Below are 13,307 nucleotides of genomic sequence, written 5' to 3'. Positions count from 1 at the left end.
TGTCGATGTTCTTTTCAATCACAACACAACATTTCCTCAATAAAGGTAAAAAAAACAACAACAACAGCCATTTCGTTCCAATTCTACCGCATTCATTATAGCGAGTTGAACAGTATACGCAAGAATTAGATGTGAACAAACTACTGCATTCGAACTATTGAAATTGTTGCACTAAATCTTTGCTTCTTCTGATGCGAATCAACACTGGTACGAAACGTCATAACAATAGTGGAGACTATTGCGTCCAGTCACAAAAATAACTCAGTCTGATTTTCTAAAATAATAACATTAAACAGTTTTTAAACAAGAACGAAGAAACTACTTGCATTACAAGTCTTTCGTAAAGCCTATGATAAGTAAAAATATTTCTATTCTGAACTATTGGAACTCCCAGCTTATTTTCAGATGCAAATCAACGTTAATGTCAACGTCTTAACAAAAGTGGAGACTATTACATCGAACTCAATCTTATTTTCTAATTTTTACGGTTACTAACTGTTGAGGGATCCGAAGTAACACCTTAACAATTACGAAGACGTCTAGAGTCTGGCAATCTGCAGACAATGCAAAGCCACTCGTCCTCCAAGGCAGTCTTAAATCCCTCGCACTGTACCAAGTCGTCCCAACACTCGGGCATGAACAATGACAAAATAAATTAGTGTCACAAGTTTGTTTCTTATTGAATCTAACGGTGTTCGACTATCGCGGAAAAGGTTCAAAAACGACCTCTCTCCAGACATTAAACTAAATTCTTGCCCATCTTCCCTTGGTCAAAAGAAACATCCGACGGGATGCCAGTTCGTATGCATTAACGATACGCATGTTTTGAATTGAAAACATACCATAGTACGCTCTGGAACGTAAAGTATCATCCATTTTTATTAGAACGTTAAGGATGATGTTTTCACTCAGTTTTACTGGGGGGTCCAAATCCGCAGAGGGGGGTCCATATCCGCTAGCGGATGTGGACCGGGGGGTCCAAATCTAGGGGGGTCCACATCCGCTGGGACACCGGCACGCGACAAAACAAGATCAACTTCATTTTCTGGATCTGAAACTTGCAACTCCACAAGTGACTTGAAATGTCTTTTTAACAATCACGCAAGGGAACGACTTGGTCTTTTCGATAACTAAACCCACAAGTTCCACCAGCGAACGATTTAACTAAACAGCAAATCTCCATGTTAGCATGTAAGATGAGACGCTTATAAAACAGATCAGTTAGCTAAATCAGTGTGTACTTGTCAATCAAATTGACTATTGTAACCAATATTACTTTGACTTCAGCCGGCAAAAGAATCATTGATGGATCTGGACATTTTAGTTTTCTGAATGCAGTAATTCCTGAAAGGTTTTTCTAGATGTCATGCAAAGAGGAAAAAAACCCATCTCTTGGTATTTCGGAGGTTCATTCATTTTTATATTTCTGTGTCACGCTTGTCACGCAACTGATATAATGAGATAGGGAAGATATATAAACTGGAACTCAAATCTGGCTAGAATGTGGTAGAGCACAATTAACGTGATCATCGAAACAGCTAATAAACAAGGTAAGAGTGTTAATGTTAGATTTTTTTGCAAATTGTAGTGATTTATGCCAGTTAACGGTGGCGACAAGCAGGCGCACCATATATATTTCATAGTCGCTATCAAGTAAATTTTGCTGGACTTTGAGTCCGTCTCAAGATACAACAACACAAATACACAAGGAAATTTTTACAGTAACTTTATAACCATCCTTTTGTTTTATAAAAGCTTGAAGCTCAGTAGATTCTGTCATATCGGTCATTGTTAAAACTTTGTCTTTGTTTTGATGCTACTTTTCGACATAGGAAACGTATGTCGGACAAAAATATTCACCAAAAAATAAATATTTCTTTGCCAGCTTCAATAACGACAGGGGATTAAGTTTAGATGATAAAACAAAGGATTATGTTCACAGAAATACCGCAGGTCCAGTACATTCGTTACATGAGGTCACACAACTCGGGTAATATTCACGGTGAAAATTTGCATATTTGAGCGGTCGAACGAAAAAAATTATTTTAAGAAAACTAAAATAAATGTTTACAAAAAAACTACATCACAATTATTAAAACATATTGGGCTACAAAATATGAAAGTAGGAGTGAAAACAAATTTGGGTGACTTGCCGCTGTTTGTTTGATGCCTGCTGACATTATCTCTTAAGAGGTTCAAGAAACTAAATCTGTTGTGCAATTTGTCATCATCTTGTCTAATAGTAGGTAATACTATCACTGGAAGGGTTACAACGAATCCCATCGTACTTGGCATTATACCTGATAGCGGCTTGATATCAAAAACATACTGTGAAACGAAAGATTTTAAAAGGAAGATCGAATTATGCCGATTTGCTTTTACTACCTATGAAGACATTCCTTGAATTAAGCTCCCTTTTAAGAGGAGTGTCATTTGATGTAGAGAGTTATTTGGACCAACTGAAAACTGTAGATAATATTATCATAGATATGAGTTTATTAGTTGATGCTTTCGAGCAACAGTACAGGAAGTAGTTTACTTGTGATTAACTATTTGTTAAGTATCATGCTGTAGCCATTTCTAATTAGTTTTAATATATTGTTTCAGTAGCTGTGATAATATTAGAGTTTTCATTGATTTGGTTATTTTGATGTAATCTATATTGATTTGCATATCATTTAATATCATGATGAAATTGATATTAATCATCCGTTTTCTATTACCATGGATCTATGGTAATCCCTTGTTTGTCTTTTCAAAGACTGCAATTACCTTATTTTTATTCTTTGTGGTTGTTATTATTATGTCACACTTACTGGTTAGATTAAATATTACATTACTCAGATAGTATTCCTTAAATATATTAACCCTCCTATTATTTTACGTTTGTTATCATGGAAGCTAAAACACTCTTTCATTAGTTCGTAGCCATCTACTTTCCAACAATTGGTGCGCACAATCTCATTGTCTTTATTCTTCAAGCACCGTTTAGCCCAACATTTTTTATTTACTTCGAACAGAAGCAACACATTAGTTCTTCCAACTCATCATGAATAATTTAATTGTAATACATTATATTATAAAATTACATTGATACAATATGTTTAAATATGATCAGGGGTTATCCTTGGTTTCCTTAAATTATGTTTCATATTATGTAATTCCTCTTCTGCTTTTAATATACTGCCACCATTAAAATATCTTGTATATTTTCTATAAATATGTATGTTATATTGGTCACCAAAGTAATAAGCATCATCATCCAGTTCTCTATCATCTATAAAGCTACTATCGTAACTATCACTACTATCTGAATAATCGTTTTGACTATCATATACATAATCACTATCTTGACTACTATGTTAACTACTGTCGTCTGATTATATTTCCTGAGATTCCATGCATACCAATACATCAGATAAACATTGTAGAGTTTCCAAGAATTATAATAGCATATGGATTCCAGGAAATAACTAATATTACATGAAAAAGCCGGCGCAAAACTACCGCGAAATAATAACAACACAGAATCACTGATATCTGGTGAATATGTGTTAAAAGCACCAAGTACTATACTACTATCTCAACTAGTTAAACTGCAGACTGCACTCTCTATCTCAAATGGTCCATGTAGTTCAAATGCTCAAACTAGGTTAATTGGTTCAACCGCACCAACTGCACAATCAAGCTGAATTAATAGTCAAAGTGGCTAAAATAGTTAAACTGCACAAATTGCACAATCTATCTTAATTGTTTAAAGTTGTTCAAATGGCCATGTTAGCTTAAATGGTTGAACTGGTTAAATAGTCAAACTTGGGAATACAGTTAGATTCCAGGAAATAATAAGTATTTTATGAAAAAGCCAGAGCAAAACTACTGCACCATGATAACAACACAGAATTACTGATATCTGTTGAATAGGTGTTAAAAGACCCAAATACTATACTACTATCTTAACTAGTTAAACCACTTAAGCTAGATTGTGGAGTTTGCGCAATGGAACCATTTAAGCTAGTTATGCATTTTGTGCAGTTGAACCATTTCAACTACTTCAATCATTAAGAGAGATTTTGAAATCTGTGCAGTTTAACTGTCTTCCCTAGTTTGACCATTTAAAAAGTCGAATCGATTATCAAATTATCGCATGCCAGGCGAGATCATTACTTGAAAACTTTAATGATACAAATTCGTAATCAATTAAGCAACCGCGATAATCAATTAAGCAACCCCAAAGTCGGGGTCGGTACCAAAAACGCAATTGTCCTCACCAACCGTCGCGAGGCCCGTGACCAGCGTTAACACAGATAGCACAGCAGTTACCACTCAGTTGCAAAACCTTATTTCCTACCTTTGGAAAGAGATCATCATTAGGTGGGAAATCAAACCGGTAAGAAGCCTTCTCCCAAGAAGACCAAAAAAGATGTTGTGCATAAAGATGTGGTCCTTCTGCCTTCCTCTGATACTAGGTTGGTACCCACTCATCAAGTGCAATGGCGGATGGAAAACAGCGGTCTCGTCATACTTATCTTCCCAGTTGACAAGTCTCTGCAAGAGGAAGATTTCAGGGCTAAAATTAAAGAGTTGTTGGAGAGAAAAATTTCAATTCATGAAGTCTTAGTAAGAATAAATAGTATAACCAAAGTTAGCCAATGGCGTGTATTTCACTGCTTCACATTTCCTCAGGCTTGCTGGACAGGGACGCATTTATATTCAACCAGAAAGTGATCTCTCTACTACCCTTTAGCACGACATTGACATTCCTCCACAAGGTCCAGATCCATAGAGTGAAGCCCCAAGTTCAAGTTCACTTCCTGGTGAGCAATGTAGCTTTAACACAACTGCTTCATGCCTTTCAGTATCTGGCCCATCTACATGAAGGCTGCATGGAACCAGTCAGGTAGGGCTGGATCCATTAAAGGAAATGTTTCCTGATTCATTGGATGCAGTTTTAAAGGATCATCAGAAAGGTTTAAGCAGTTTGTAGAATGACAACAAAATGATGGTCGTGAATGAAAGTGATCCTCGCAATAAAGTGCACTACTTGAACAGTAGTGAAAATAAGGCCTGAAAAAAACTCGGGCCTGTACGGGGTTAAAACCCATGACCTCTGCGATACCAGTGCAGCGCTCTACCAACTGAGCTAACAAGCCAACTGGGAGCTGGTTATTATGTCGGTTCCAAATAAACCCGAGAAGTGATGAATAAACGGCTAAGAATATATGAAAGTCATATATTTGAACTGCGGATAAAGACGTGAATGAAAGTGATCCTCGCAGTAATGTGCACTACTTGAGCAGTAGTGAAAATAAGGCCAGAAAAAATTCCGGCCTGTACGGGACTTGAACCCATAACCAACAACATAAGCTGACCAAAGATAGTATTTGATCAACTCAGAGAGGGATTAAGTGTTCTTGGCTTTCGTGGTAAAATAAAGTAGTATCAAGAGTTTTTTTAGAGGTTTTTTTGTTCCCTACAGTCAAAGCTATCTGAGTGCCACACAACTTATTTACGTACCTCAGTTTCCTTCAGACATGCGTGAAGATGACAAAACTATGAAATGTTTAAAAAGGGCAGACAAAACTAAAAACATTCTTCACGTAATACCATCCATTTCGATTCTCAATAGCCAGAAAGTACAAATAAAATATCAGTAGAATTAGTTACCAAAGATTGGGTTTACTAAGTAACGCTATTTTCAAAGTCAATTCATTATCTAGAGAAGTTCTACATGTCGTGACAACGTCCTTTAACATACTTGCCCATGTTCTACAACAATCCCTCCAGTTTATAACTCAGAAGCATAAGTAGGCTGCCCTTGCTGCAATAACTTAGCCAACAATCCTTTGAAATCATCTTTACACATACTTTAAGTATCCAAACTCCCAAGGGTGGGCATTCTGATAGGAATGAAAATACTCTTTAGAGGGTCTTCACATCAACTGCTGGAACAGTATGAACATCCCATTACACTTGAAACAGCAAGCGATCCAAATGTCATACCATTATTACCAAAAAACACTGCATTTTTTATTGTTAGGGTAAACAAAATCAAGATAAAATAAAAAGGCCTAACATGCTGTACCTTGTTCACTTTTCTTGCTCATCTCCTCTCTATCACTGATATTTATATCTGCGCTATAATTTTTTCACCTTTTCATGTTTTCAATTATATCTACCATTTAATGTTCATTTCTCTTAAACCATTATCAATTAGATGTGCTACATTTTCTTTACTTTCAACGTATTTAAACTACGGTCATTTACTTTACTTACTCATCTAATTTTATCACTGATATCAATTGTACTTGTATTACATGTTTTTACCTGTTATCATATTTAAATTATATTTAGCTCCCTTACACCTTTTGTGAATATGATGTGCAGCTTTTTTTAAATTCTCTCCAAGGTTTTGGTAATTTACTCTACTTACTCATCTACTTTCAATTACTAATACCATTTATATCATTACTTTTTATGTTAAGTTGCGATTTTCCATTCTCTTTCTTCTTTGTATTACATTTCACCAATTGTGATGCTCTTTTTTCTGTCTTTTCATGCTAGAAAAAGCCTCTCTTTTGCTTGGTTTTGTTTTCAAGAAGTTTTTCAGACACTTCATGTGTGTGGCTTCTAATGACATCTCAGGTTGGAAGGACTTGATTTGCATCATGGTGGCCAAAACCAATTTCATCAGTTGTAAAGTAGTTGCACCAGAAGACCTCTACAAATGGAGCTTGATCAACTCGCTGCCATCATTACCGTTGCCTTTTCTTAATCCACAACCAGAGAAGATTCACTGTTCACTGCGTGAGTGATATTCTACTCAGGTAATATTACACCATCCCTACTTCACCGTTAACGAGGCATGACTTTGTCACAACTATGTTAAGCATTTTGAGGGTTAATAAATGTATTAAATTTGTCCAACACTGCCTTAAAAAATGGTACTTTCCTGGCAGATCTTAGTACTTGTGCTAAAGAGATATTTATATGGTTGCTGTGTCACAAGTTTTCCATTATGTAGGCTATTTGATTTGCCAACAAGTGAATAATAAACATTGTTTTATATTACCACTGTTTATTACGCTTTTGTTTTGGGAGCATGTAAAAACATAAATAACTTAGCAAGTGACCAGCTTACTGAACTCATAAATAATTTTGTTTTTTCAGTTTGCTGATAAAAGGATGAAGAGGATGAAACTTATGATTACCCTATTCCAAAACAATTAGAAGTGTAAAGGGATGCCTTGGTAATGCACTTGTATAAATGTGTTTGAAGAATGTTCTCCTCTTCAGTTTAAGGTCTACATCTCCCAATTGCTGAACTCCGGAAAAGAGTTGGGTCAGATACCAACCAGATTTGCTTCGTGTCAGGCAGGCATCACCTGACAGGTATCAGTGCCAAAAAGTTATTTGGCATCCATCATCACCAGGCGAGAGTTCAAGAAGTCCCAACAGACTATAAATTCCAAGGCAAAATGTCTATCATACCAAGGCAAAGGAAAACAGTCCAACAGAGCTCAGCTGTTCACTTAAGTAAACAAAGAATTATTTTAGAATTAAGGAAAATTAGGTAGTCACACTGGTGTTCCCCTAACAAACGTCGACTTTAGAATCTGGCAGACCACTTGGGTTTCAATTCTAGGATGGGTGGGCGTTGAATCGGTAAAATAATGAAATCAGTTGCAAGTTGTTTATCATAGGAGTGTCCCACGAAAATAAAAAACCAGTCCGCAAGAAAGACGGTCGTTGTGAAACTGAAAAAAGCTGGCCAACCATGCCATAAGATTATCCAAGTTACTAGACACGCACGAGAGTCCTCACTGGTGGACTGGACAAAAGGAAATCTTAACACATATTAGATGGCGAGACAAGAAGCCAGTTAATGGTTTAGTTACCCTTCCCTTCAGCCCATGGGATTTGATCACAGTGTAACAGGCAGTGAAAGGAAATGGGAAATGAGTGGCGTAGATGTGTCTGTCCAGAGAACTGTAGCTAATGAAGGAGTCAGTCTGGGGTAAAATCAGTAAAACATAACAAAACAAAGAGAGAGGAAAGAAATAAAAAGAAAACAGCCCCTTGCGATTGGTGCGCATGCGAGTTCGAACAAAAAGGTCAAGACAAGGTGATGCAGTTGTCGCATATGGCCCCTGATGTGTGTATCCGTATGTACTAGTATGTCACTTGTATGTACTTGTATGTAACTGTGTCACTCAGAGTACTCTTGTAGTATTTAACCCACGAAAACTATTATCTTCTAACAGTGCCAAATTTCCTATTCATTCAACAATTGCTGCTGTTTTGACAACCTCTATTTGATATAGCATTCATCTTAAGGAGGCTTGTTAAATTAGTGTTGCCATTCAGCTTAAGCAGAAGCTCAGAACATATTGCTTTGTGTGTGCTCTGTAAGTCCAGGTTTCAATCACAAAATTAAGCATGTCATCTACACAAAAATATTTTGATTCCATCAACTCCAACAGTTTTTACAAGAGTTTTTATTTCAAATTTCGTAAGTATTGTGAATTTTCCGAGTCATGGTTGTCTCGTAGTTATTCCTAATTTATCTTTATTCATGCTGCAGTACTTGTACAATAGTCGATGCTCAGATACATGTATGTAACTGGTGTGGCCATTCCGTTAGCAGGAAAATGGTGCCAGCAACTTCTAGATATGGAAGCAGCCAAGAATGAGTTCCTATCAAAACTAAATATCCCTCTCAATTTGCGGTCAAAATGATGGAAGGCATAACAGCCAAGTGCTTGGGCTGTGAGAGGGAAACATGATGGGATGCAATGTACCTCAAAAGCATTGCACCAAAAGGACCCTAGGAGTCGAATCTAATGTGGCTACTGGTACGCTTGTGGGAAATCAGATGACACGTCTCGCTAAAACTACATTATGTACCCTCGACGAAACATTACGAACCCTCAAACATCCCATGTATTCCAATGTATCAACAATTTTTTGACTTAATCAAAGTGGATCTTCGTGAGGAAAACAGTAAACACACTACCAATAAAACAGGTGAAACCACTGTGACTCTTCATTTCAAGCAATATGGCCACTATTGGAATCATGGTGACGTTACCCAGAAATTCTGATATTCAAAAGTGATAGACCTAATAGTTTCGACATATAAACCCTTCAGTATTATTTTCACCGAAATGAAAGTCAAGAACAAGTGTATCACAGTGCGGAATGTAATTGGAGATTAATAAAAATCAACAAAGCCTTAAATCACATGATGGGAAAGACTGCGCTCAGTTTTCTTGTGTACTCGGACGTGATGATGAATGGCATCTAGGAAATCAAGTCAACGATCTGTTGCGAGAGGTATGATGTAATTGGTTTCGTAATGTTATTTCCCAGTAGCCATTAAGGCACAAGGAAGACATCTCGTGGTCAACCGGGTAATGTTTTATGGCTGCCTGATTAAAGCGTTGTGTTTTTGTACTTATCTGTTTCTATTATGGCCCGATAACACCACAAGGTGTCAGAAATAGTTTTACACGGACCATGACGTCTTTTCAATTACAGCTACCAGAAAAGTTTGACTTTAGTCGTCAAGAAAACTGGCTGAAATGGAGCCCAAGATTTGAACGCTTTCGCCATGCATCTGGTCTGACGAAAGAAGAGGAAGAGAGTCAAATAAACACGCTAATCTACGCTATGGGAGATCAAGCCAACGATATTTTTAACTCCTTTAAGCTGAGTGCTACACAACTGAAGTAGTACCACCAGTAGTACACCATCAGAACAAAGTCTGATGACCACTTCGTGGTTCGCCATAATGTTATTTTCGGGCAAGCAAAGTTCAATCAACACCGCCAAGAAGTTGAGACAGTCAATACATTCATCATGACATCGCGTACACTCACCGAACACTGCAATTTTGGTACTTTGAGAGATGAAATGATTCGAGACAGGATTTTCATAGGCTTTATAGACGCGAAATTGTCAGAGAAACTTCAGCTCGACCAAGAGTTGTCACAGCCAAAAGCAATCAAACAGGCGCAGCAAAGGAAAGCCGTCAAAATACAACAAACCCTCATGCGGAGTGACTTCAAGGAAACCACAGGAATAAAGAATGAGGTCGATTTGGTAAAAGGGGATAAACTGCCGAAATTTCGACAGACGACTCGTCTTGAGGTTCGAACGAAATTCCCAAGAAACCGCTCTCTTGGAATCGATGGCCATGTGCGACAAAATTGCCTGGCTTAAGCTGATATTTATCACAAGTGCAAGAAGAAAGGTCACTGGCACTTGTCTGTAAGTCCTCGCAAACTGTCGGCGAAAGCAAAGAAGATTATGCCTTTCTTGGGACAATCGGGATCGAGAGGAACAAAGACACTTGTTCTGTAGACCTCACTCTAAATAACTCTCCTGTCCACTTTAAAATTGACACCCGAGCTGACGTCACTGTCATCCCCAAGAGCGTTTGCAAAAAGCTAAAACCAAACCCAGCCCTCATTCAATCCAGCAAGACCCTGTTTGACCCGGCCCACACAACTCTTCCCATTCTTGGCTACTTTATGGGAGTAATCAAGAGAGTAGAAGAATCTTTATCGCGGGAAATATTTGTGGTGACTGGAGCCCGCTTAGCTCTCCTCGGCCGTCCAGCTATAGTAGGGCTAAGAATTGTCCAAAAGGTCAATGCAATAGAAGCAGAAGAAGTTAAAGAAAAACTTCCAAATCTCTTTAAAGGTTTAGGAAAACTTGATGGCCCTGATTACCTAGTCGAGCTCAAATCTGATGAAAACCCACACGTAATTAGTACACCAAGGAGAGTACATGTTCCCCGTCTTTCGAAAGTCGAGGAAGAACCGTTTAGGATGGAACAAATGCAAATCATTTCTAAAGTGGATGAGCCAACGGAATGGTGCGCCGGGATGGTTGTGGTCCCAAAAGCTGATGGCAAAGTTCGAATATGCGTAGATCTAACCAAGCTCAACGAAAGCATCCTAAGGGAGTATCATCCTCTACCCAACATCGACCACACCTTAGCCCAACTGGCTGGAGCGACCATCTTCAGTAAACTTGATGCCTTATCTCCAGAGTCAGCTAAACTAACCACTTTCATCACGCCTTTCGGCAGGTTTTGTTTTAATCGCCTACCATTTGGAATCAGTTCAGCCCCTGAACATTTCCAGAAACGAATCTCGCAGGTTCTTGAAGAAACTGATGGTGCTCTTTGTCTGATGGGCGATATCCTTGTGTACGGCAGTTCAGTGGAAGACCACGATGAACATCTAGAAGCAACCCTGCATAACCTACAGGAGGCTAACCTTAAATGAAGAGAAATTTTAATTCTCAAAATCTGGAGACGCTCATCAACACTGAGGGAGTGCACGTAAGCCCCAAGAAAGTTGAAGCTATTTTGAAGATGAAAGCGCCCCAAGACTAGATGGAATTAAGAAAATTTCTTGGCATGGTTAGCCAACCAAGCAAGTTTCAGCTGCAAATAGCAGAGCTTTCCAAGCCACTAAGAGACCTATTGACTTCGAAAAGTCACTGGTTATGGAGTGAAGCCCAACAGCAAGCATTTGCAGCCCTGAAGAAGACCCTCTCCTCCACCCCTACCTTAGCCCACTCTAATGCGAATCGTCCGACGGAACTTTCTTCTAATGCATCATCATATGGACTTGGAGTGGTCCTATTGCAACCGCAGGATGATGGCGAGTGGTACCCTGTCGCATACGCCTCGCCAGCCATGAGTTCAACTGAACAGCGATATGCCCACCTGGGCAAGTGAGCACTTCGCCGATCACCTGATTGGCCTGGAATTCCACACTGAGACCGATCACAAGCCTTTACTTCCCCTGCTGAGTACTAGGAACCTTGAAGACCCGCCTGCCAGAGTACAACATTTCCGAATACGAATGATGAGGTTGACTTACTCTATTTCGCATTTATCTGGGAAGTCCCTTTACACAGCAGACACCCTTTCCCGGAAAACTCTAGCTACACCCCTTAAGCAAGAGGAAGAGACGTTAGAGGCTGATGTACGAGCCTATGTCGACTCGATTGTAAAATACCTATCAGCAACAGAAGATCCACTAGAAGACTTCAGGTGCCAACAACAACAGGATGAAATCACAAGGCAACTCATCACTTATTGTTCTGAGGGTGGCCAGAAAATCCCCAGCTCCCTGGTCCACTTAAAGTGTTCTTACCTACTTATTTAGGCCCGTGGCTGCATGTGGAGCATAGGCCATCGACGACCCCTCCCCAACGCACTCTGTTCTGGGCTAATCTTGCTGCTCCTGTCCAGTTTGTACATTGCTGCGTAAGCTCTGCCTCAGTGTCTCGCCTCCAGCTGTCGCGAGGCCGGCCTCTCGTCCTCTTTCCCTGCGGGTTCCAGCTCAGAGCTTGGCGTGTGGTGCTGGATGCTGGCTTCCTGAGGGTATGTCCGATCCAGCCCCACTTCCTCTTCAGAATTTGTTTTGCTACTAGTTCCTGTCCCGCTCGTTCCCACAGCTCTTCATTTGGGGTCATCTCTGGCCATCGGATGTTGTAGATGCGCCGCAGACTGGTGTTGAAGAATGTCTGCATTGTCTTTGTTGTCCTCCAAGTTTCGCATTTGTAGAGCAAGACTGACTTCACATTGGAGTTGAAGATGCGAAGTTTGGTTCTTTTCCTGATCTCCTTGGACAACCAGATGTTCTTGAGCATGACAAAAGCTGCTGTGGCCTTGCAAATCCTGGCTGTGACATCTCTGTCCGTGCCCCCCTGTCGGTCAACTGCACTCCCAAGGTAGGTGAAGGAATTCCAATACCTGATAGGCTCTCCATAGACTATGACTGGTGTGTTGGCAGTGGTGTTAATCTTCATTAATCTTCAGCACTTGAAGTGTTCTGGCCTGGGAAAAATGACCTCACAGTTTAACATGGCCTACTGATGAAGGAAAACCGACTGGTTGTCCCCCTCTCTATGAGAATAGATGTTCTAGACAGGTTACATGATGCTCACCAAGGCATTACAAAATGCCTTGAGAGAGCCAAAACATCTGTATGGTGGCCTGGCCTGAGTCAATAACTCGAAGAAGTAGTCAAGAAGTGCCCCACCAGCATCAAGGAACTAGTAAATCCAGCAGAACCAGTCATCCTGTCCGAATTACCAGATCGGCCCTGGCACAAAGTCGCAGCTGACCTATCCGAGCTAAGAAGTCATCCCTACCTGCTTGTCATAGACTATTTTTCTCATTTTGTAGAGGTGGCAAAACTTTCACATAATACTTCGCTGATGTAATAGCACACCTTCAGTCTATGTTTGCAAGACATGGTATCCCTGAGCAATTCATCTCTGAC

General features: G+C 39.5%; 1 protein-coding gene across 1 annotated transcript; it reads right to left on the bottom strand.

The window, feature by feature from the left end:
* Positions 1–12,177: 12,177 nt before the first annotated feature.
* Positions 12,178–12,831, bottom strand: LOC131782907 (uncharacterized). Its single transcript, XM_059099645.2, has one exon. The coding sequence runs from the start codon at positions 12,829–12,831 to the stop codon at positions 12,178–12,180; it is 654 nt and encodes a 217-aa protein (XP_058955628.2).
* Between the last annotated feature and the right edge of the window lie 476 nt (positions 12,832–13,307).

Source organism: Pocillopora verrucosa, chromosome 11, assembly GCF_036669915.1.
Source record: "Pocillopora verrucosa isolate sample1 chromosome 11, ASM3666991v2, whole genome shotgun sequence".
In the NCBI taxonomy this organism is placed as follows: domain Eukaryota; kingdom Metazoa; phylum Cnidaria; class Anthozoa; order Scleractinia; family Pocilloporidae; genus Pocillopora; species Pocillopora verrucosa.
Note: the sequence above shows the minus strand (reverse complement) of the source record. Positions and strands in the feature narration are given on the sequence as shown.